The sequence below is a fragment of the Callionymus lyra genome, chromosome 1 (assembly GCF_982586985.1).
Source record: "Callionymus lyra chromosome 1, fCalLyr1.hap1.1, whole genome shotgun sequence".
NCBI lineage: Eukaryota > Metazoa > Chordata > Actinopteri > Syngnathiformes > Callionymidae > Callionymus > Callionymus lyra.
The window spans coordinates 38,650,501-38,672,518 of NC_141818.1; the positions used below are offsets into that span (position 1 = coordinate 38,650,501).

The following is a 22,018-nucleotide window of genomic DNA, read 5'->3' on the forward strand; positions in this document are numbered from 1 at the left end:
AGGGCACTTCCTTTTGTCACAGTAGACGAGCTCAAACGGACTTGATCTAATCTGGAACCGTCTTTCTGATTCCAAGTACGATTGTTTGCTGGAAATTCTAAAAACAAGGTCAGGCTGTTGTTTATTTAGAAGGACGAGGTGACCTGGCAGCTGACCCGGCTCGCGGTCCACCGTCCTAGAATACGAGTTATGTGTCCATGCGTGAAAAAAAGCTACAGTTCTGGTAACACAACACGACAACATCCAAGGACACAAATAGTTACACATAATGGAATTAAAGTTAAAGCTAATTGCTATAACATTAGCATGTTGTGAAGAGGTAGATGTTCAATATACTTTTAAGATCCTTCAAAAAAAAAAAAAAAAAAGACGAAAAAATCAATTTTGCACTTGTGATGCAACATGTTTTAGCCCTCAGCCCTGAGGTCGTCGACCTTGACCCAGAGGCGACAACGCAAAGGATGCCACAAACCCATTTGTTTTCAGGCCTTCAGGTCACCTTGACCCTGAGATAACACAAGGGTTTTAAAAAAGTGCATTAACTTGTATTCGAGTTAATACATTTATTTTATGCTACTGTGTTTTTCTCTGCGTTATCTTGTTCTTTTTAGTATATATTTATTGAGTATTTTTTTTGGATTGTTTAAGCACTTTGTGACCCTGGTCTAGAAAAGCGCTTTATAGATATAAATTACTTACTTACTTACTTAAATTGTTCAAATTTAAAAATTTAAAATAAGTATTCTGAGTTATTGAAGCACATTTATATATAATAAAATATATTAATAAATCCTTGTGTTGTTGTCCTGGATGTTTGTGAACATATTTTTTGAAACAAATAAGTAAAAGTAAATATTTAAAACCATGATGGAGTGACAATTAAAACGAGACATGAAAACACACAATTCAAACCATACAAGTTATGGAACATTTTAGTCGGATCAGTGACAAACAATTGATCCAAAGAGAGGCGGTAACATGAGAGGGCGAGGGAGGGTGACCCGGATCACAAAGTGAGGTCTGTTCATGCAGAGAAAAACCTAAACAAGGTGGTCTAACATAAAAACTGAGTCGCCATTAGGGATAGAAAATAGAACATTTTCTAAGCGTGTGAATCCCACTCTGTGTTCCGTTATCTGCCTTTAATCCACTTTTCTCTCGACAATCGATTTAATCATTGGAGTGACCTCATCATGGCGTCACCTGACCTCACGGTGTCGTCACTTGAGCGCCATTTTGGAAAGGTAAAGCCGCCGCTCGTCAATATAAGTCAAATCTCTGCGCGTCTGGTTAATGATTCGCTACTTTTTCCTCGTACTTAGTACTTAAGCGTGGAGTTTGGAGTCTGCCCTCCCCACACGATAAAACGGATTAGGCCAGACCAGGGGGTTAGTTCTAGTCGTTCTTTTCTTTCTGTTTTTTTTGGCCACTCTTGCTGTTACTTCTGCGAGCGAGAGCCGGTGATGCAGCTTCTGAGAGGAGGCGAGATGTGGACCGCTGTCCTGCTGCTGTGCGCGGCCGCGTGCGTGACTGCCAAAGGTAACTCTATTATTATTATTATTATCCTTCAAATAATTACAAATACTCATTCATTTCGGTGAGTGGAGGTTTGTAGTGGAAGTGAAATTATTCAAAGTGTTTTGCATCCTACGTTGCTATAAAACAACATTTAAGTCTTTAAATTATTATTTATAAAAAACAATAGGAATGGTTGTATTTATGTCAAAATGAAGTATGTAAATGACGCGATGAAATCAGACACTGACACGTCAGTCTCTCTTCCCTCGTATCTTGTCATTAATGGTCCTGATAGTTTATCTTTTCTCGGTTGGAACACGCCCCGCGAGCCCTGGTCTTAAATGTGATCTATTATTAACTAAAATTGTCCTATTAATAAATTAAATATAAAAAAAAACAGTATGATAAACCACTTGCTTTTGATTTATACAAAATATTTTCTACATTTAATCCCATTCATTTTAAATTATAGAAAGTAAATTCTTATCAGCTCTGACGTTATGTAGATTTTATGATTATTGATCTCATTGCACTTTTATTTTTAATTCATTTAATCTATTTTTATTTAGTTGTTTAATTTAATTGTTGGTCAAACACAAGCACATTGTACAATACAGTCCCTGTTGGGTTTATTTGAATACAAAATTTAAAAAAAATGTATAAGAAAATAGAGAGGGAACAAATAGGAACAACAAACAATGTACATTAAAGAAACTCCTCTCTCTATATTTAAACGTATTTTAACGTTGTTATTACTATTTTAATATTAAATATGTTTTCTACATATACATGTTTTCAACAGTTACAATCATGTCGTTATTCTATTGACAAAAATAAGCTATTTTGAAATTGAGTTTGCTTTTTATCTGTATTTAATATCTGTATTTTTTATCTGTAAATTATCATTTTGCAAATACACTGTTATTAGATTATAATACTTAAAATAGGTGTTGTTGTAGTCGTTGTTGTTTTCTTATCTTGTCTCGATTTGACTCAAAAACACAGACACCGAGTTTGATCCATAATCGAATAAAAAATATTTGTAATTCTACCGTTTTGGTTTTCTTTCAGTTGTTTTAGTTCAATCCGTCCACCGCTAGGGTGCGCCAGAGCGCACGGACAAAAAACACATTATCAGATAAAAATCTGTTGACATATCAAGATCATGGGAAATAAGAAGAAATTAGTAGTAAATGTGAATTATTCCCGTTATTTAAGTTACTGACTCTTGCATGTGTTTCTAATCAACTGCTGTGTTACTTCAGGTGGAGCAGCAACAGGACCCCGACTCAAAAACGACCAGCTGTACAAATTCAGTTACACCACAGAGGTTCTGGTGGACTCGGCCTGGGGGTCGAGAAAGGGCGGTTCGGGCTACAAGATCTCCAGCGACGTGGCCGTCAACCTTGCGTGGAGAGACCCCAGCAATGAAGACGAACAACTGATCCAGCTGCAGGTATGTTGCTGCACTATTGCAGCCCCCCCTAAAAAAACATCTGTAAACACAACTTTGTCTCAACTCTGTGTGATGGACAGATCTCCAATGTTAAAGTCGACCCCACACCTCCTCGCTCAGGGAAGGACGATCTTCTCCACGGATCCACCACCGAGAGTCTCCTCGGCAGATCCAGACTCGCTGCTTTGACAAAACCTTTCTTCGTGCATCTCAAAAATGGAAAGGTAAGCATCATTATTCTCAATTGCATGTAGTTCTTTTTCTGTTTAATTGTACCCCTAGGTTTTCATTTAACACCATTAAAAACTAAACTTCATAGAAATGTTATTTTGATATCATATATAGGAGCATAAATAACATTTTGACTAGCTGTATTAAGGAGTTATAGGAATGTACAGTGGCAACGTTCAAAGCAAAAACTGCTCCATATCAAACTATTTATAATCTCAAGTGATACACTCGGAGTCGTAAGCGAACCAGAAGTAGAGTATATGATGGATGTGTGGAGGTGATGATGTTGTCAGAGTACAGTCAGGCAGATAAGTGTGTGAATGTTTGTGTGTGTGTGTGTGTGTGTGAGGAGGTCGGCGGGTACAAAGAGTCAGCAAGTGAGCAAACGTTACAGAAGTTGTTTGAAGTTCCAGTTGTTGAAATATGTAATATTCTTTAAAAAAAAATGTATTTGAGTAAAATAAAGACTAATACGATTTTCTCCTGTTATTATTCATCATATCGTTGATTAAAATTATCTTTATCAATATAAACTTGGCTTACTTTGACTATAATCATATTTAATACATACTGGATTTACACACTTGATATTGTGTTTAGATGAAACATAATTATAGAGTTTATGTATATAATAATCTAATAGATGTAGATCTTCTTATTTTTCATTTAAGGCTTTTATGATGTTTATTCAGTAACATTTATATGTAGTGAGAGTGAGGAGAACCGGAGTACAAAGAGGGAGACAAGAGGTTTGAATATGAGTGAGATCAGCAAGAAAGATAATAAAGGGAGTAAAAACACATACGTTTAAGTACTACAAGGGAAGTGAAGAAGAGAGTGCAGGCAGAGGAGAATAGGCGGAGGTTTGTGACGAAAGAGACACAACAAGAGTGAGAGAAAAGTGTATATTTGCAAAAGTCTGGCGATACGATATGTATCCCGATACGGAAGCAACAATATAATATATTATAATACTGTAGGAACAAGTATGTATTTGTAGTATTGTCGTGTACTTGACTCTGGTGTTGCAGAATTTACAGACCACATGACTCTTGAAGAATTCATAATTGCTTTGTTTTAAAACCAAAATATGTTCAAAAGTCAGCTCTAAAAGCTGCTATAGTCGACTGTATCCTCTCGTTCTCAGTCATCACAGGGTTCTGGAATAAATATTTGCATATTAATTATAAGTAAAAAAAATATTTAAATTGTATACACTATATTGAACTATAAACTATTGAATAACTATGGTCTAAAAAAAAAAGTAAAGATGATTTGACATCACAAAATGTTGTGTACCGATATAGTATCGTCAAAAAAATACTGCTGAAATTAATATTTTCTAAAACCTTTATTGGTCAATCATAATGTTAGTTTTAAACACAGTAGCTCTGACATAAAGACATGAGGCACAGTTTTTAATATATATTTTTTTAAGTGACACAATATCTTCCTCAAAAAGTTTTTCTCATGACGTTCCACCACGATATTCTCCATGTAGCAATAAAAACCATTTAGTCATCTGTTACACTGACGGTAACTTATCTTACTCTAAGTATTAAACTGATCCCTGACGGGGGGATTGATGTTGGTCCACCGGAGTTAATTCGAGAAGGAATGATCCATCTGATGCTGTGAAAGGGGATAAAGTGTTTACCTTGCTGTCTGAAGATATTTATACACCGATAGGAAAAACACTCGCAGTGTAGCTTTGGATCGTCTATTTGCGGAGGTTCTGGCTGATATTGTGATGAGGTGCCATAAATAAATGGCATTCCTTTCAGGAGTCGCAGTGTGAGGATGTCATTTTCAAAGCTTGTCCACGTGTCACGTGCGGACTGTGAGTCGGTCTTTTGCTGTGTGCTTGGAAATGTATACACTTTGTTATCTTGAACAGTCATCTGCTATTAAATCGGGACAATACTCAACGGGACTCATAAAATGACTTGGCCGTCCACAATGAAATCTTTTTTTCAAGCAAATGTATCTTTTTCTTTTTTCAGGCAAAGGCCTTTTACAGCTACTGGGCGGAGCCAGCGTTGGTGAAGAACCTGAAAAGAGGCGTGGCCAGTTTACTGCAGTTCCAGCTCCATAACGGGAAGGTCATCGAGGTAAGTCCCTCGAACCCCCGACTCCGAACGATGGAATAAGTACCCGATGAATAAAAACTGAAAGTGAAACCATGGAAACAGAACGATGTGTCCGGAAGATGCACCGTCGACTACAAGACGACAAAAGGCGAAGTTACAAGAACCAAGATCCTGGACTCGTGCCGGACACCTGAGAGTGGATTCACCACACACAGCCAGGTATGTGGAGCGGCTCCGGTATTTAACAAAGACCTACTAACTAGTGGTGTGGATTTGCATGAATCTGTTGATACTATACGTATCATGATACAGCGGTGACAATCGATATATTGTGATACTGTAGTAACAAGGATATATTTGTAGTATTGTCGAGTACTTGACTCTGTCTAATTCACAGACCACATGACTCTTGATGAAGTCGTAACTGCTTTCATTTGTTTTGAAACCAAAACATGTCCAAACATCAGCTTTAAAAGCAGCTGGAGTCGACTGTATCCTCTCGTCCCCAGTCATTGCCAGTATACCATTGTTCATGTGGCTGCGGAGGACGAAATGCTGCCATCTAGCGGCTGGAAGTTTAATTGCAACACAGACATGAAAGAACCCCATGAATAATTGAACGTCAACTGTAAATTTAAAAAAAAAACGTATTTTATTAATATGTTAGTAATTTATATTTATAGAGCACTTTACCAGACTAGGGTCACAAAGTGCTTAAACAATCAAAACAATTCTAAATATATTTATAAACCAAAAAATAACTGGTAAGATAAAATAAAAAAAAATAAAAAATTGATTTAATGAAGACAATGCTGTTGAATATCAATAGAGTATTGTAGATAGATGGATAGATGGATAGATGGATAGTTGGATAGATGGATAGATGGATAGATGGATAGATAGATAGATGGATATATGGATAGATGGATACATGGATACATGGATACATGGATAGATAGTTAGATGGATGGATAGATAGATAGATGGATAGATAGATGGATAGATAGATGGATAGATGGATAGATGGATAGATGGATAGATGGATAGATGGATAGATGGATAGATAGATGGATGGATGGATGGATAGAAAGATAGATAGATAGATAGATAGATAGATAGATAGATAGATAGATAGATAGATAGATAGATAGATAGATAGATAGATAGATAGATAGATAGATAGATGGATAGAAAGGTAGATAGATGGATAGAAAGGTAGATAGATGGATAGAAAGGTAGATAGATAGATAGGTAGATAGATGGATGGATAGAAAGGTAGATGGATAGATAGATGGATGGATGGATGGATACATGGATACATGGATAGATAGTTAGGTGGATGGATAGATGGATGGATGGATAGATAGTTAGGTGGATAGATAGATAGATAGATAGATAGATAGATAGATAGATAGATAGATAGATAGATAGATAGATAGATAGATAGATAGATAGATAGATAGATAGATAGATAGATAGATAGATAGATAGATAGATAGATAGATAGATAGATACATGGAAAGATGGATACATGGATGGATGGATGGATAGATGGATACATGGATAGATAGTTAGGTGGATGGATAGATGGATGGATGGATAGATAGTTAGGTGGATGGATAGATGGATGGATGGATAGATAGTTAGGTGGATGGATAGATAGTTAGGTGGATGGATAGATAGATTGATGGATGGATAGATGGATAGATGGATAGATGGATAGATGGATAGATGGATAGATGGATGGATAGATTGATGGATGGATGGATAGATTGATGGATAGATAGATAGATAGATAGATAGATAGATAGATAGATAGATAGATAGATAGATAGATAGATAGATAGATAGATAGATAGATAGATGGATACGTGGATAGATAGTTAGGTGGATGGATTCGTGGATGGATAGTTAGGTGGATGGATGGATGGATAGATAGATGGATATATAGCTAAAAGCTTCATTTGTACCTGCGCAGGTGCTCGGCGTGACCAAGAAGTCCAGTTCCGTCACTACGTTCGAGCTGGAAGATGGATTCATCCGATCCGCCGCCTCCGAGGAAAACCACCTTCTCTCCGTCAACACTCACAGATCCACGGCCGTTAAAGTCGTGTCCAGGTCTGAAACGACCCCTGACCTTCACAGTGTGGACGACGTCACGCTCACTATTTTTTTTTTTTTTTGTCCTCAGACAAACTCTGAATCTGCGCGACACCGGCGCCGCTCCCCCGGGGGCTCATGGGAAAGACGTCCCGGCCGTGATCCAGTCCATCGATGAGAAACTGGCAGCTGTTGGGATCATCGCCGAGAAGGTCACGACCCCGTGTAAAGGTTGTCCATCGGTGAGTGGATCATGTTCGTGTTATTGTAGACGAGGTGTGTTGTTAGATGGTGACACTTGAGAAACAGAAATTAAAACGATTGCATTTACGAAATATCATAGAGTTCCCTTATAAAAGATAGTGTAACTGATACTGGTAAAGGAAATATGAAAAGAAGAACCTATATTTACAGCAAATAAACATTTGAATTATTTCTTATTTCACTCACCGTGTAGCGGTTTCATTTTTTCATGTTTTTTTTGCACACTGTACTACAGTACATATTTAAATACATACGTTTAAATAAAAGAAATGCAGTCACACTCACCCACTTTACTTATGGAACTCTCATGACTTTAGACTTGGCCTTGAACAGAAGAACACAGCATTGAAAAACTGGCAACAAAATTCCGTTGCTTGGCAACCGTTTAAAAAACATAGCAGAGTGGTGTATATAGATTAAAAGTATATATATATACATGATGGCTTTCTATAGCTACTTTATTTAGTGACAGCTTATTGTTCGCCGCAATACTTTACTTTATCTCTACATCATTTTGTATTTCAAAAGTGAATCGACAGCTGTGATCGGTTGGCTGGGCGGCAAAGCATTAGGGGAGCTTTTTCAGGTCTCTGTTACTGACCATTGAGAGGGATGGTATTTCAACTTCAAATAAATGTCCTTATTTAAACAAGTTAAAATATCTCAGGGTCAAGGTGATCCCAAGGCCGGGAAACAAATGCGTTTGTGGTATTCCTTGTATTGTCTATGGGTCAAGGTGACCCAAAGGCCAAAATAACAAATGCGTTTGTGGTATCCCGTGTGTTGTCTATGGGTCAAGGTGACTCAAAGGCCAAAATAAAAAAAATGCGTTTGTGGTATCCCGTGTGTTGTCTATGGGTCAAGGTGACCCAAAGGCCAAAACAACAAATGCATTTGTGGTATCCCTTGTGTAGTCCCTTGTGTTGACCTCCACCACTGCATAAGTATTTATGGAAGCCAGGGAGGTCGTTCACTTTGACCCTGGGACAACACAAAGGTTTGAGCATCTGACCCAGTACAAATATGGAGTCTCTTACTAGACCAGCACTCAGAGTATCACCTCATGTGCCCGAAAATGGCCCGTTTGACGCCTCATTCCACAGTGTCTCCTTATATTTTGTGTCGCAGCTATTCCAGCTCTGGCAGACCCACCAGAGGCATCTGGAGCCCGCCGGTCTGTCCAAGGCCACGGCTCCACGCAGCTTCCTGGCCCTGATCCAGAACATTAGGAAGGCGTCCAAAAGCGAGATCCTCAAAGTGTTGAAAAGTGCCAGTAAGACAACTCTGTAAGAAGACTCCGCTTTCCTATATCTTACTCCGCCTCGCACTGACGTTGTCACTCTGTCATCTCGATGGTCGTGTCGTGTTCGACTCACTGTGTGTTTGTTTTTTAACCGTCTCAAGACCTCAAGCGGTGGACGCGGTGACGTCCTCGCAGACTCCGGCGTCTTTGGATGCCATGCTAGAATTTCTGAACTTCACCGATGCCAGCGGCCTCGTGCTGCAGGAGAGGTTCCTCTACGCTTGTGGCTTCGCATCCCATCCCAACGAGAGGATGCTGCAGGCCCTGATGGTGAATCACAATCAAAACATGCCGACGGCTTTACGTTTTACTATCTTTTATTCCTTATAATAATGAGGATTTTAAAACTTTTAAATGATGCCTTGTTGAAGTATATCAGAGCTATAAGAATATTGAATGATTTAATTTAACCTTTACATTTTTCGAAAAATTGATTGGATTTTTAAGTCTACGAATTCTTTCAAAATAAATTTAAAACATAGAAATGTATATTTTAATTTTAACAATTAAAAATACATTTTGATACATTTAATATGTTTTAATCCATGTTTTATATTAAATGCATTAAATGCTGCTTTAAATAGTGCAATATATTGTATTTAAAATGAAAAATTGAATGTAGGAATTTAAATTATTGGATTATTTTGAATTATTGGAATGAGCTATAAGAATATTGAATGATTTAATTTAACGTTTACATTTTTGGAAAAATTGATTTGTTTTTTAAGTCTACGAATTCTTTCAAAATAAATTTAAAACATAGAAATGTATATTTTAATTTTGACAATTAAAAATACATTTTGATACATTTAATATGTTTTAATCCATGTTTTATATTAAATGCATTAAATGCTGCTTTAAATAGTGCAATATATTGTATTTATATTGTATTTAAAATGAAAAATTGAATGTAGAAATTGGAATTATTGGATTATTTTGAATTATTGGAATGAGCTATAAGAATATTGAATGATTTAATTTAACGTTTACATTTTCTGAAAAATTGATTTGTTTTTTAAGTCTACGAATTCTTTCAAAATCAATTTAAAACATAGAAATGTAAATTTTAATTTTAACAATTAAAAATACATTTTGATAGATTTAATATGTTTTTAATCCATAGCCTTTTATATTAAATGCATTAAATGCTGCTTTAAATAGTGCAATATATTGTATTTATATTGTATTTAAAATGAAAAATTGAATGTAAAAATTGAAATTATTGGATTATTTTGAATTATTGGAATGAGCTATAAGAATATTGAATGATTTAATTTAACGTTTACATTTTCTGAAAAATTGATTTGTTTTTCAAGTCTACGAATTCTTTCAAAATAAATGTAAAACATAGAAATGTATATTTTAATTTTAACAATTAAAAATACATTTGATAAATTTAATATGTTTTTAATCCATAGCCTTTTATATTAAATGCATTAAATGCTGCTTTAAATAGTGCAATATATTGTATTTAAAATGAAAAATTGAATGTAGAAATATAAATTATTAGATTATTTTGAATTATTGGAATGAGCTATAAGAATATTGAATGATTTCATTTAACGTTTACATTTTTTGAAAAATTGATTTGATTTTTAAGTCTACGAATTCTTTCAAAATCAATTTAAAACATAGAAATTTAAATTTAAATTTTAACAATTAAAAATACATTTGATAAATTGAATATGTTTTAATCCATAGCCTTTTATATTAAATGCATTAAATGCTGCTTTAAATAGTACAATATATTGTATTTATATTGTATTTAAAATGAAAAATTGAATGTAAAAATTGAAATTATTGGATTATTTTGAATTATTGGAATGAGCTATAAGAATATTGAATGATTTAATTTAACGTTTACATTTTCTGAAAAATTGATTTGATTTTTAAGTCTACGAATTCTTTCAAAATAAATTTAAAACATAGAAATGTATATTTTAATTTTAACAATTAAAAATACATTTTGATAGATTTTATATGTTATTAATCCATAGCCTTTTATATTAAATGCTGCTTTAAATAGTGCAATATATTGTATTTAAAATGAAATATTGAATGTAGAAATTTAAATTTTTGGATTATTTTGAATTATTGGAATGAGCTATAAGAATATTGAATGATTTAATTTAACCTTTACATTTTTGGAAAAATTGATTTGATTTTTAAGTCTACGAATTCTTTCAAAATAAATTTAAAACATAGAAATGTATATTTTAATTTTAACAATTAAAAATACATTTTGATACATTTAATATGTTTTAATCCATGTTTTATATTAAATGCATTAAATGCTGCTTTAAATAGTGCAATATATTTTATTTATATTGTATTTAAAATGAAAAATTGAATGTAAAAATTGAAATTATTGGATTATTTTGAATTATTGGAATGAGCTATAAGAATATTGAATGATTTAATTTAACGTTTACATTTTCTGAAAAATTGATTTGTTTTTCAAGTCTACGAATTCTTTCAAAATAAATGTAAAACATAGAAATGTATATTTTAATTTTAACAATTAAAAATACATTTGATAAATTTAATATGTTTTTAATCCATAGCCTTTTATATTAAATGCATTAAATGCTGCTTTAAATAGTGCAATATATTGTATTTAAAATGAAAAATTGAATGTAGAAATATAAATTATTAGATTATTTTGAATTATTGGAATGAGCTATAAGAATATTGAATGATTTCATTTAACGTTTACATTTTTTGAAAAATTGATTTGATTTTTAAGTCTACGAATTCTTTCAAAATCAATTTAAAACATAGAAATTTAAATTTAAATTTTAACAATTAAAAATACATTTGATAAATTGAATATGTTTTAATCCATAGCCTTTTATATTAAATGCATTAAATGCTGCTTTAAATAGTACAATATATTGTATTTATATTGTATTTAAAATGAAAAATTGAATGTAAAAATTGAAATTATTGGATTATTTTGAATTATTGGAATGAGCTATAAGAATATTGAATGATTTAATTTAACGTTTACATTTTCTGAAAAATTGATTTGATTTTTAAGTCTACGAATTCTTTCAAAATAAATTTAAAACATAGAAATGTATATTTTAATTTTAACAATTAAAAATACATTTTGATAGATTTTATATGTTATTAATCCATAGCCTTTTATATTAAATGCTGCTTTAAATAGTGCAATATATTGTATTTAAAATGAAAAATTGAATGTAGAAATTTAAATTATTGGATTATTTTGAATTATTGGAATGAGCTATAAGAATATTGAATGATTTAATTTAACGTTTACATTTTCTGAAAAATTGATTTGTTTTTCAAGTCTACGAATTCTTTCAAAATCAATTTAAAACATAGAAATGTATATTTTAATTTTAACAATTAAAAATACATTTTGATAAATTTAATATGTTTTTAATCCATAGCCTTTTATATTAAATGCTGCTTTAAATAGTGCAATATATTGTATTTAAAATGAAAAATTGAATGTAGAAATTTAAATTTTTGGATTATTTTGAATTATTGGAATGAGCTATAAGAATATTGAATGATTTAATTTAACCTTTACATTTTTGGAAAAATTGATTTGATTTTTAAGTCTACGAATTCTTTCAAAATAAATTTAAAACATAGAAATGTATATTTTAATTTTAACAATTAAAAATACATTTTGATACATTTAATATGTTTTAATCCATGTTTTATATTAAATGCATTAAATGCTGCTTTAAATAGTGCAATATATTTTATTTATATTGTATTTAAAATGAAAAATTGAATGTAAAAATTGAAATTATTGGATTATTTTGAATTATTGGAATGAGCTATAAGAATATTGAATGATTTCATTTAACGTTTACATTTTCTGAAAAATTGATTTGTTTTTCAAGTCTACGAATTCTTTCAAAATAAATTTAAAACATAGAAATGTATATTTTAATTTTAACAATTAGAAATACATTTTGATAAATTTAATATGTTATAATCCTTGTTGTATATTAAATGCATTAAATGCTGCTATTATAGCGCAATATATTGTATTTATATGGAATTTAAAATGAAAAATTGGATGTAGAAATTGAAATTATTAGATTATTTTTAATTATTGAAATGAGAATATTAATCTCTATATGTGTATAACCTTTTTTATTCATTTAAAAAATATTCTATTTTTTTTTTTTAAATAAATTATTTAAAAAATCATTAATTAAACCTTTCAATACAAAAAAAAACATGGAATTAAATTATTTAAATTAAAAAAACTTGCTTAAATTTTAACATTTTAACTGTTAAATTCACAATAAATGTCCAGAACAATATTTGCGGGTCTCGAGGGAAGTTAAAATTTACATTTTTTAACATTTAAAGATCTTATTTTTCAGGACATCTATAAAGTAAATGTATATCTTTTAACATTTAAAGATCTTATTTTTCAGGACATCTATAAAGGCAAGATTGGCAGCAGTGACATCAAGGAGTCCGTGGTGATCATCATGGGTGCTCTGGTGCACAAACTTTGCCAGAAAGGAGGCTGCAACTCACCGGTCAGTCATTCTTCTACCGGTTATTCTTTATTATGTTGAATAGATGCATAATTAATGTGTAATTTAATGTTACTTACTTTCAAGATGACTCTTGAATGAAACCCTGAATGATTTTGGATGTCCCCCCCCCCCGGCAGACGGTGACCGAGGTGAAGAAGATGATCCTCAAAGGTCCCGACAGCACAAAGGAGGACTCGGAAGTCCAGATGTACCTCCTGGCTCTGAAGAACTCCCTACTCCCCGAGGCCATTCCCATCTTCACCAAATATGCCGAGTCAGAGGTCGGAGCTTTCAACACCATCGCCCTGACGGCGCTGCAGAGATACGACACCGAGCTCATGACGGACGAGGTACGCTGTCAGGGACAGAAGCGAGTGTTGTTGTAAACAAAACCCCGGCTGCCACAATTTCCAACGACCCCCCCCCCCCACGCTGGGAGACACAAACACAGATGAATGGAAAAGATGAACGTTATTATTTACGACTAAATATCTATATATAATACTTAGTTGAAATTTGAAAAAGAAACTCCAATCTTATGTTTCCAAAGGAGTAAGTAAGTAAGTAATTTATATTTATATAGAGCTTTTCCAGACCAGGGTCACAAAGCGCTTAAACAATCAAAATAATACTCAATAAAATATATACTTAATATGTCTTAAGATGTTTCTTGGAAAGGAGCTGACATTCTGGGTATCAACATGTTTTAAAAATGGTATATAATTGATTGAAAATGAAGCCTATTTTAATTTCACACGGATCTTAATTGGTATTTAAAACAAATTGTTTAAATTCATTTTTAAATTAACAACAAATGCGCTTGTGGTATCCCGTGTGTTGTCTATGGGTCAAGGTGACCCAAAGGCCAAAACAACAAATGCGTTTTCGGAATCCCGTCAGTTGTCTATGGGGCAAGTTGACCCAAAGGCCAAAACAACAAATGCGTTTGTGGTATCCCTTGTGTTGTCTATGGGGCAAGGTGACCCAAAGGCCAAAACAACAAATGCGTTTGTGGTATCCCGTGTGTTGCCTATGGGTCAAGGTGACCCAAAGGCCAAAACAACAAATGTGTTTGTGGAATCCTGTGTGTTGTCTATGGGTCAAGGTGACCCAAAGGCCAAAACAACAAATGCGTTTGTGGTATCCCGTGTGTTGTCTATGGGTCAAGGTGACCCAAAGGCCAAAACAGCAAATGCGTTTGTGGAATCCCGTGTGTTGTCTATGGGTCAAGGTGACCCAAAGGCCAAAACAGCAAATGCGTTTGTGGTATCCAGTGTGTTGCCTATGGGGCAAGGTGACCCAAAGGCCAAAACAACAAATGTGTTTGTGGAATCCTGTGTGTTGTCTATGGGTCAAGGTGACCCAAAGGCCAAAACAACAAATGCGTTTGTGGTATCCCGTGTGTTGTCTATGGGTCAAGGTGACCCAAAGGCCAAAACAACAAATGCGTTTGTGGTATCCAGTGTGTTGCCTATGGGTCAAGGTGACCCAAAGGCCAAAACAACAAATGCGTTTGTGGTATCCCGTGTGTTGTCTATGGGTCAAGGTGACCCAAAGGCCAAAACAACAAATGCATTTGTGGTATCCAGTGTGTTGCCTATGGGTCAAGGTGACCCAAAGGCCAAAACAACAAATGCGTTTGTGGTATCCCGTGTGTTGTCTATGGGTCAAGGTGACCCAAAGGCCAAAACAACAAATGCGTTTGTGGTATCCCGTGTGTTGTCTATGGGGCAAGGTGACCCAAAGGCCAAAACAACAAATGCGTTTGTGGTATCCAGTGTGTTGTCTATGGGGCAAGGTGACCCAAAGGCCAAAACAACAAATGCGTTTGTGTTATCCCTTGTGTAGTCCCTTGTGTTGACCTCCACCACTGCATATATATTTATGGAAGCCAGGGAGGTCGTTCACTTTGAAAATTTGAAAAGATTTAATCTGGGGTTTTCGCCCTCCTTTTCAATTTTCAATTCAATGTGTTCCCAACAGCTGACCGTTGACCTGAGCCACTCGTTCTCCACCCGCAGGTCAAGCAGACGGTGAACAGGGTCTACCACCAGAACCGCCGCATCTACGAGAAGAACGTGAGGGCGGCGGCCGCCGACGTCATCCTCAGCAGCGGCCCCTCCTACGTGGAGGTCAAGAACCTGCTGCTGTCCATCGGCAACCTGCCCCACGAGATGAACAAGTACATGCTGTCCAAGATCCAGGACATCATTCGCTTCCAGATGCCTGCCAGGTGCGTTCATCTGTCAATCAACCTTTGAGGAACGACACGACTGTCCAGAAGTTACTCATCATTTAATGGTTGACATTAGTTAGTTGGAATCCAATGCTGGTTTCTAAATGTGTGTGTTTCTCCCTCTGATCTCAGTGAAGTTCTGAAGCGAGCCATGAAGGACTTGATCTCGCACAACTACGACCGCTTCTCCAAGGTCGGCTCTTCCTCGTCGTATTCTGGATTCATGGCCCGTAAGTGATGCACTTGCACATTAATATAGACAACATTTTATAAGGAAGTGAGAGTGTGGCTACTTGAAAATATTTTATTGCATGAAGTGAAGCTTATCTGCCCTTTGGCGGATGCAAAAATGTATCCACTAGGGGTGTAAGAGAATATCAATACACCTAAACATCATTTTTTTCATGATAAAGTATCGATATTCAACATGTGTCGAATTTATTTTTTTATTTAATTATTATAATTATTGATTATATATTTACTTGTTTTATTTTTATCACACTTCTCTTATGGTTTAACCTTTTATTGCGCTTTAAAGTAGGTAGAACTTTATTGATCTGACTGTCTATAAATATATATATATTTATATAAATATAAGTATATATTTTAGTGAGTATTGTTTTGATTGTTTAAGCGCTTTGTGACCCTGGTATGGAAAAGCGCTATATGAATACAAATTACTTACTTACTTACTTATGATTTATACTTTAATAAAATGAATAATATAATCCTTAATATTTACGCGGTTTGTTCATTTCTGTGTCGCAATTGAACATTCCGGCCGCTAGATGGCAGCATTCACCACGTCACCTCTGCCGCTAAAAAAACCCCAATACATTCCCGGCGATTTCTGAGCAAGAGAGGATACAGACTTTTTCTATTTAATCATTTATTATATATTTACCTGTTTTATTTTTATCATACTTCTCTTATGATTAGACCTTTTATTGACCTTTAAAGTATATATTTTAGTGAGTATTGTTTTGATTGTTTAAGCGCTTTGGGACCCTGGTCTGGAAAAGTGCTATATGAATACAAATTACTTACTTACTTACTTATGATTTATACTTTAATAAAATGAATAATATAATCCTTAATATTTACGCAGTTTGTTCATTTCTGTGTCGCAATTGAACATTCGGCCGCTAGATGGCAGCATTCACCACGACCTCTGCTGCTAAAAAAACGATACATTCCCGGCGATGACTGAGCACGAGAGGATACAGTCTTTTTCTATTTATTATTATAATTATTTATTATATATTTACTTTGTTTTATTTTCATCATACTTCTCTTATAGTTTAACCTTTTATTAACCTTTAAAGTATATATTTTAGTGAATATTGTTTTGATTGTTTAAGCGCTTTGGGACCCTGGTCTGGAAAAGCTCTATATGAATACAAATTACTTACTTACTTACTAATGATTTATACTTTAATAAAATTAATAATATAATCCTTAATATTTAGGCAGTTTGTTCATTTCTGTGTCGCAATTGAACTTCCGACCACTAGATGGCAGCATTCACCACGTCACCTCTGCCGCTAAAAAAACCCCGATACATTCCCGGCGATGACTGAGCACGAGAGGATACAGTTGTCTCCAGCAAATTTGAAATCTGATGTTTGGACATATTTTGGTTTCAAAACAAATGAAAGCAGTTACACCTTGTCAAGAGTCAAGTACTTGACAATACTACACATGTTACTACAGTATCACAATATATCATATCCCTGTATTGTTAGATCTTATCGCCAGAGTCTAGCCTATATAATATGGAATAGTATCCACGCATTTAATAGAAAAATAAACATTTATTTTCTTTTGTTTTCTTCCTAGTTTAAAACCTCTAGTTGTGATTGTCTTCAGTAAAATGATGTTTCTGCAGAATCTTCCGACGTCAGCTCCACGTACAGCCTGGACATCCTGTACTCCGGCTCGGGCATCCTGCGCAGAAGCAACATGAACATCTACGGAGCGAGCCGAGGGTTGACGCTACATGGGCTGCAGGTGGCCATCGAGGCCCAGGGCCTGGAGTCGCTGATCGCCGCCACGCCCGACGAGGGAGAGGAGGATCTGGAGTCTTTCGCCGGCATGTCCGCCCTGCTCTTCGACGTCCAGCTCAGGCCGGTGACGTTCTTCAAAGGCTACAGTGACCTCATGTCCAAGATGTTCTCCATGACCGGGGAGCCCATGAACGTGGTGAAGGGTCTCATCCTGCTGACCGATCACTCCGAGGTAAAATGAAGCAACTTTGATTTTTATTGAATTAAATTATACCATTAACAAAAATCTAATCTTCTTTTATTAGAAATTATGAAATTATTGTTTTTTTTTTTTAATGAATTCTTTAAAAAAACACATTTGCAAAAGTTCATAGTTTCAACATTTGGGTTGTAAATAAGTAAGTAAGTAAGTAAGTCATTTTTATTTGTATAGCGCTTTTCCAGACCAGGGTCACAAAGTACTAAAATAAAGTATATACTTTGTAAACTTTTTCCATTTCTTTATATTGTCATATCTCTGATATACTTTCATGGATTTATTTTCTTTGTAATCTTTCTTTGAGTCACTCGTATTCTCTTTGGAACATTGTGTTAAAGTTACATGTTGTGTTCAGGTGATCCAGCTCCAGTCTGGTCTGAAGGCCGGTGCAGAATTCCAAGGCGGTCTAGCCATCGACATCTCGGGAGGAATGGAGATCAGTCTTTGGTACAGGGAGTCCAAAACCAGCGTCAATAACAGGTCAGTTCCCCCCGACCCCAACGAAAAACTCTTATTGTGGTTCTGGTCCATGTCACGCGTGGATTCTTCAAATAAATAATCTACCTTTTGTGCATTTTGTCAGAGCGAAGTCTGATCTCAGGGCGAAGTCCTCATTATGAATCCAACGTTCAGCCATATCAGTGCGACCTCTGACCTAATGTGCTGGAGTTGCTTTCACGCTTATCTCACTGGTTGTGCGACCGTGACGTCGCCCGAGTCTCTAATTTGACACGTTACAGTTGATACACGACAGCTGACGAAGAAATGTGTCTCGACCGTGTCGTCGCTCCGCAGGCATCAGAACATGATGCAAGTTTGTACTTTCAACGATCATAAAATATCCAGCAAGATAAAGCATTGTATATAAAAAAAGATAATTCATTTAATTAAATCTACTATATCGCAATATTTTTTCACAATACTAAATATATTTATTTTCAAATTATATTTTATTTATCATAGATCTAGGTTTGTATTTCAATCAAGTTGATATAGATGGATGGGTAGATAATATATATTCTTTCACAATTCTTTTGTTGCAATTAAATTTACGGCCACTAGGTGGCAGCAGTAATTATGTACTCCAGCTAAAGGATCAAAGAAACCCCGCAACAACCCAGTGATGACTGAGGATAAGAGGATACAGTCGACTCCAGCAGCTTGTAAAGCTGATGTTTGGACATATTTTGGTTTTCAAAAACAAATGAAAATGAACCAACTTTTTCAAGAGTCACGTGGTCTGTAAATTCTGCAACACCAGAGTCACATAGTCAGAAAATACTAAAAGTATAACTTGTTCCTACAGTAAAACGATATATCACGATGTATCACGATATATCGCATCTTTGACTCTGTACCGTGAAACTTACAGACTCAACCGTAGTAGTTCATTACAGCTGCTAAGCTCTGGGTCGAGGGACACCCTGGACAGGATGCCAGGGTTTGTGTAAAGATAGACAACCTAAAAAAACAAAAACAAGTAGTGATGTATTTTAGAGCTGTATAAAGTACAAAGTTATCAATGTTTGTAAGGGAATTGAGCAGATTTGGGAGAAAAAACATTGCTTTTGGAAAAACAGATCTATTTGAAATCCTGGACTGTGTGTGAAGGTTTGTGTGTGTGTGGCGGTCGGGAATGGCAGAGGCAGGTGAATGGATCAACATAGCTGCACCTCTTCCACTCTGATTATAGACCCGGTCTAACTATAGACTCAGAACAAACCCTCCGGTGTCTCTGCCAAGGCATTTCTGCACGGGCAAAGTGACAGATGCTGGATTTTCGGGCGGCTGGCAGACACAGCGTGGTTTTGAACGGTGAACTGGAGAGTGGTTTCACAGGAGTTAAACTCCTCGCGTTAAAAGTCTGAGCTTAACTGGCCTTCTGAGCTCCTGACAAACTGACAAATACATGGCGATAAACCGGAGACGTCGGGCCGGACGATGACCCAGGGCTGTGTTTTTGTCCGCATGTTACATCAGGAATATTTACACGTTGAGTTTGTAGATTCTTTGACAGTAAAACCTATAAAAGGGTCTCAAGATGTCCCTGAATTTAAGGTTTTATCTCAATTATAGTCAGGATGCTATTATAACAGGTGTAGATTATAGTTTATTACTATAACTATACATCAAACCTTATATAGAGGTCGTATTATTCTTCAAACATGTGGGAAATACACGTTATATTCAAACATACAGTACACATGTTAAAATGTACAAGAAATAATGAATAAAAAAATTAAAAGTATAATAAAATGAGAATAAGAAATAATAAAAATAAAATAATAAATGATAGAATTATTGCTATATTAGCAACCATTAACAGTAGTACAAGAAAATAAACACAAGTATTAAGACATTTAAAAAATGTATACAGTACAGAAGTTGGGAAGATTGAATTACAAACACTTATTTACCATTATATATATTTTTTAAATCAAATATCTTTGAAGCAGTAATGAGAAATACCATTAATGTACAATTATATTTCAAACATTTTTTTTTTTAAATAGAAAAAAGATGGATCTGAAATCATATTTCTTAAAATATGACTATGTTGTGTCAGAAGGACGTGAAACAAGTGGTTTGAAAATAGAATTTGTGCTGACATGGCTGCATGTTTTTTAAACATATTTGTTCTCCTGGTGCTGACAGAGGAGCGATGGTGGTGACCGGTAACGTCACCGTGGATCTGGACTTCCTGAGAACTGGCGTGGAGGTCAGCTTCCAGACTGAATCCTCACTGGACTTCATCACCACGGTCCAGTTCTCTGAATATCCCTTCCTGGTTTGCATGCAGATGGACAAATCTACGTTCCCGATCAGGTGAGATTGAAACCTCCTTGTTGTGGATTTTTTGTTTTTGTGCTGAATTTCCTTTTCTTTTGTCTCATTTTCAAGCGAATCCGTCAGCAAATATGACAGTCTCGCGACCGGGAAGAACGTTGCTTCTCGTAAGAGCAGGAAGCAAAACATTCCGGGATCTGAATTCCCTCTTCATCAGGAGAACTCCAACATGTGCAAGAGGGTTTTCGACTCCAACTGGTAGCCGACGAATCCACTTTGGATGATTTCTCAGCAGGTTGCGAGGCTTTCAGGGACCAACCATCTCGCAGGAGAGGAACGGAAGTGGACTTGCAATGTTTACATCCCTGTGACTTTAAAAGAAAAAATAACAACATACTGTTTGCAGTCCAGTGTTCCTGCAGTACCTTTTATGTTTTTTTTTTCATTTATTTATGAGCCACACAGGAGATTAATATTTTTATTGAATCTTTTTTAAACTCCCCATTTTTAATTGGCGTCAATGTACAAAAAGATGTTCTTTTTAGTGTTGTAAAGAATTAAACAACTTCTTAAATAAAGTGCCCTGTTCCTGCATTTATTTGTCTGCAATGCTGTTATGTGGCTGTGTGTATTAGGTTGTATTATTAAAACAATATTATAATAAAGTATTGATAATCCTCAGTTGTGGGGTTGGCATTTAAATGGGACCACATTTTACACATTGGCTGTTGTAAGAGGGCATCAAGCAAAAAAAAGTAGTATGAAATCAAGTATTAAATGTGGTAAAATTATATTAAATTATAATTTTATTTTAATAAACCTTTTTACCAAAATATTTTTGTTGTACTCACAGGAAATAAATACTTACAAAAATCATAAAACAAAAGCCATGTAGTCATATTTAGAGACTATAAATGAATGATACTAATACAAAATACAGAAACACATTTACTTTGATTGTTATTTATTTGTTATTATTTTTAATTATTTTACTATTTCTAGTATTGAATATTGTGACCTAAGAGATAGATTTTCTACTTTAAAAAAGTGAACACATGGCAGCCATTTTAGGACCTGTCCATTAGCCACTAGCATTAGCTCAACCGCAACAACCTTCTTTACTTAATATATTTGATGATATTAAGTTAAAAATCAAGAGTTGGATTATCTATAACTTTATGCTTTAATATAATATTTTCCAGAAAGATTATTGTGAAAATAGAGCTCTAA

The 22,018-nt window shown here is 34.7% G+C and overlaps 1 protein-coding gene across 1 annotated transcript; it reads left to right on the forward strand.

Annotated features, from left to right (window-relative positions):
• Positions 1-1,283: 1,283 nt before the first annotated feature.
• On the forward strand, positions 1,284-21,314 carry mttp (microsomal triglyceride transfer protein). Its single transcript, XM_087806608.1, has 17 exons — positions 1,284-1,539; positions 2,784-2,974; positions 3,055-3,198; positions 5,209-5,316; positions 5,398-5,514; positions 7,274-7,413; positions 7,487-7,637; positions 8,788-8,945; positions 9,064-9,232; positions 13,393-13,500; positions 13,638-13,850; positions 15,522-15,733; positions 15,869-15,966; positions 17,625-17,974; positions 18,357-18,481; positions 20,657-20,827; positions 20,903-21,314. The coding sequence occupies exons 1-17, from the start codon at positions 1,464-1,466 to the stop codon at positions 21,048-21,050; spliced, it is 2,679 nt and encodes an 892-aa protein (XP_087662734.1). The 5' UTR covers positions 1,284-1,463; the 3' UTR covers positions 21,051-21,314.
• The last annotated feature ends 704 nt before the right edge of the window (positions 21,315-22,018 follow it).

Coding starts and splice junctions, on each gene's coding strand:
- mttp (XM_087806608.1), top strand. CDS start 1,464: ATGCAGCTTCTGAGAGGAGGCGAGATGTGGACCGCTGTCCTGCTGCTG. Junction 5,317..5,397: donor ATAACGGGAAGGTCATCGAG/GTAAGTCCCTCG, acceptor CCATGGAAACAG/AACGATGTGTCCGGAAGATG. Junction 15,967..17,624: donor GTATTCTGGATTCATGGCCC/GTAAGTGATGCA, acceptor ATGTTTCTGCAG/AATCTTCCGACGTCAGCTCC.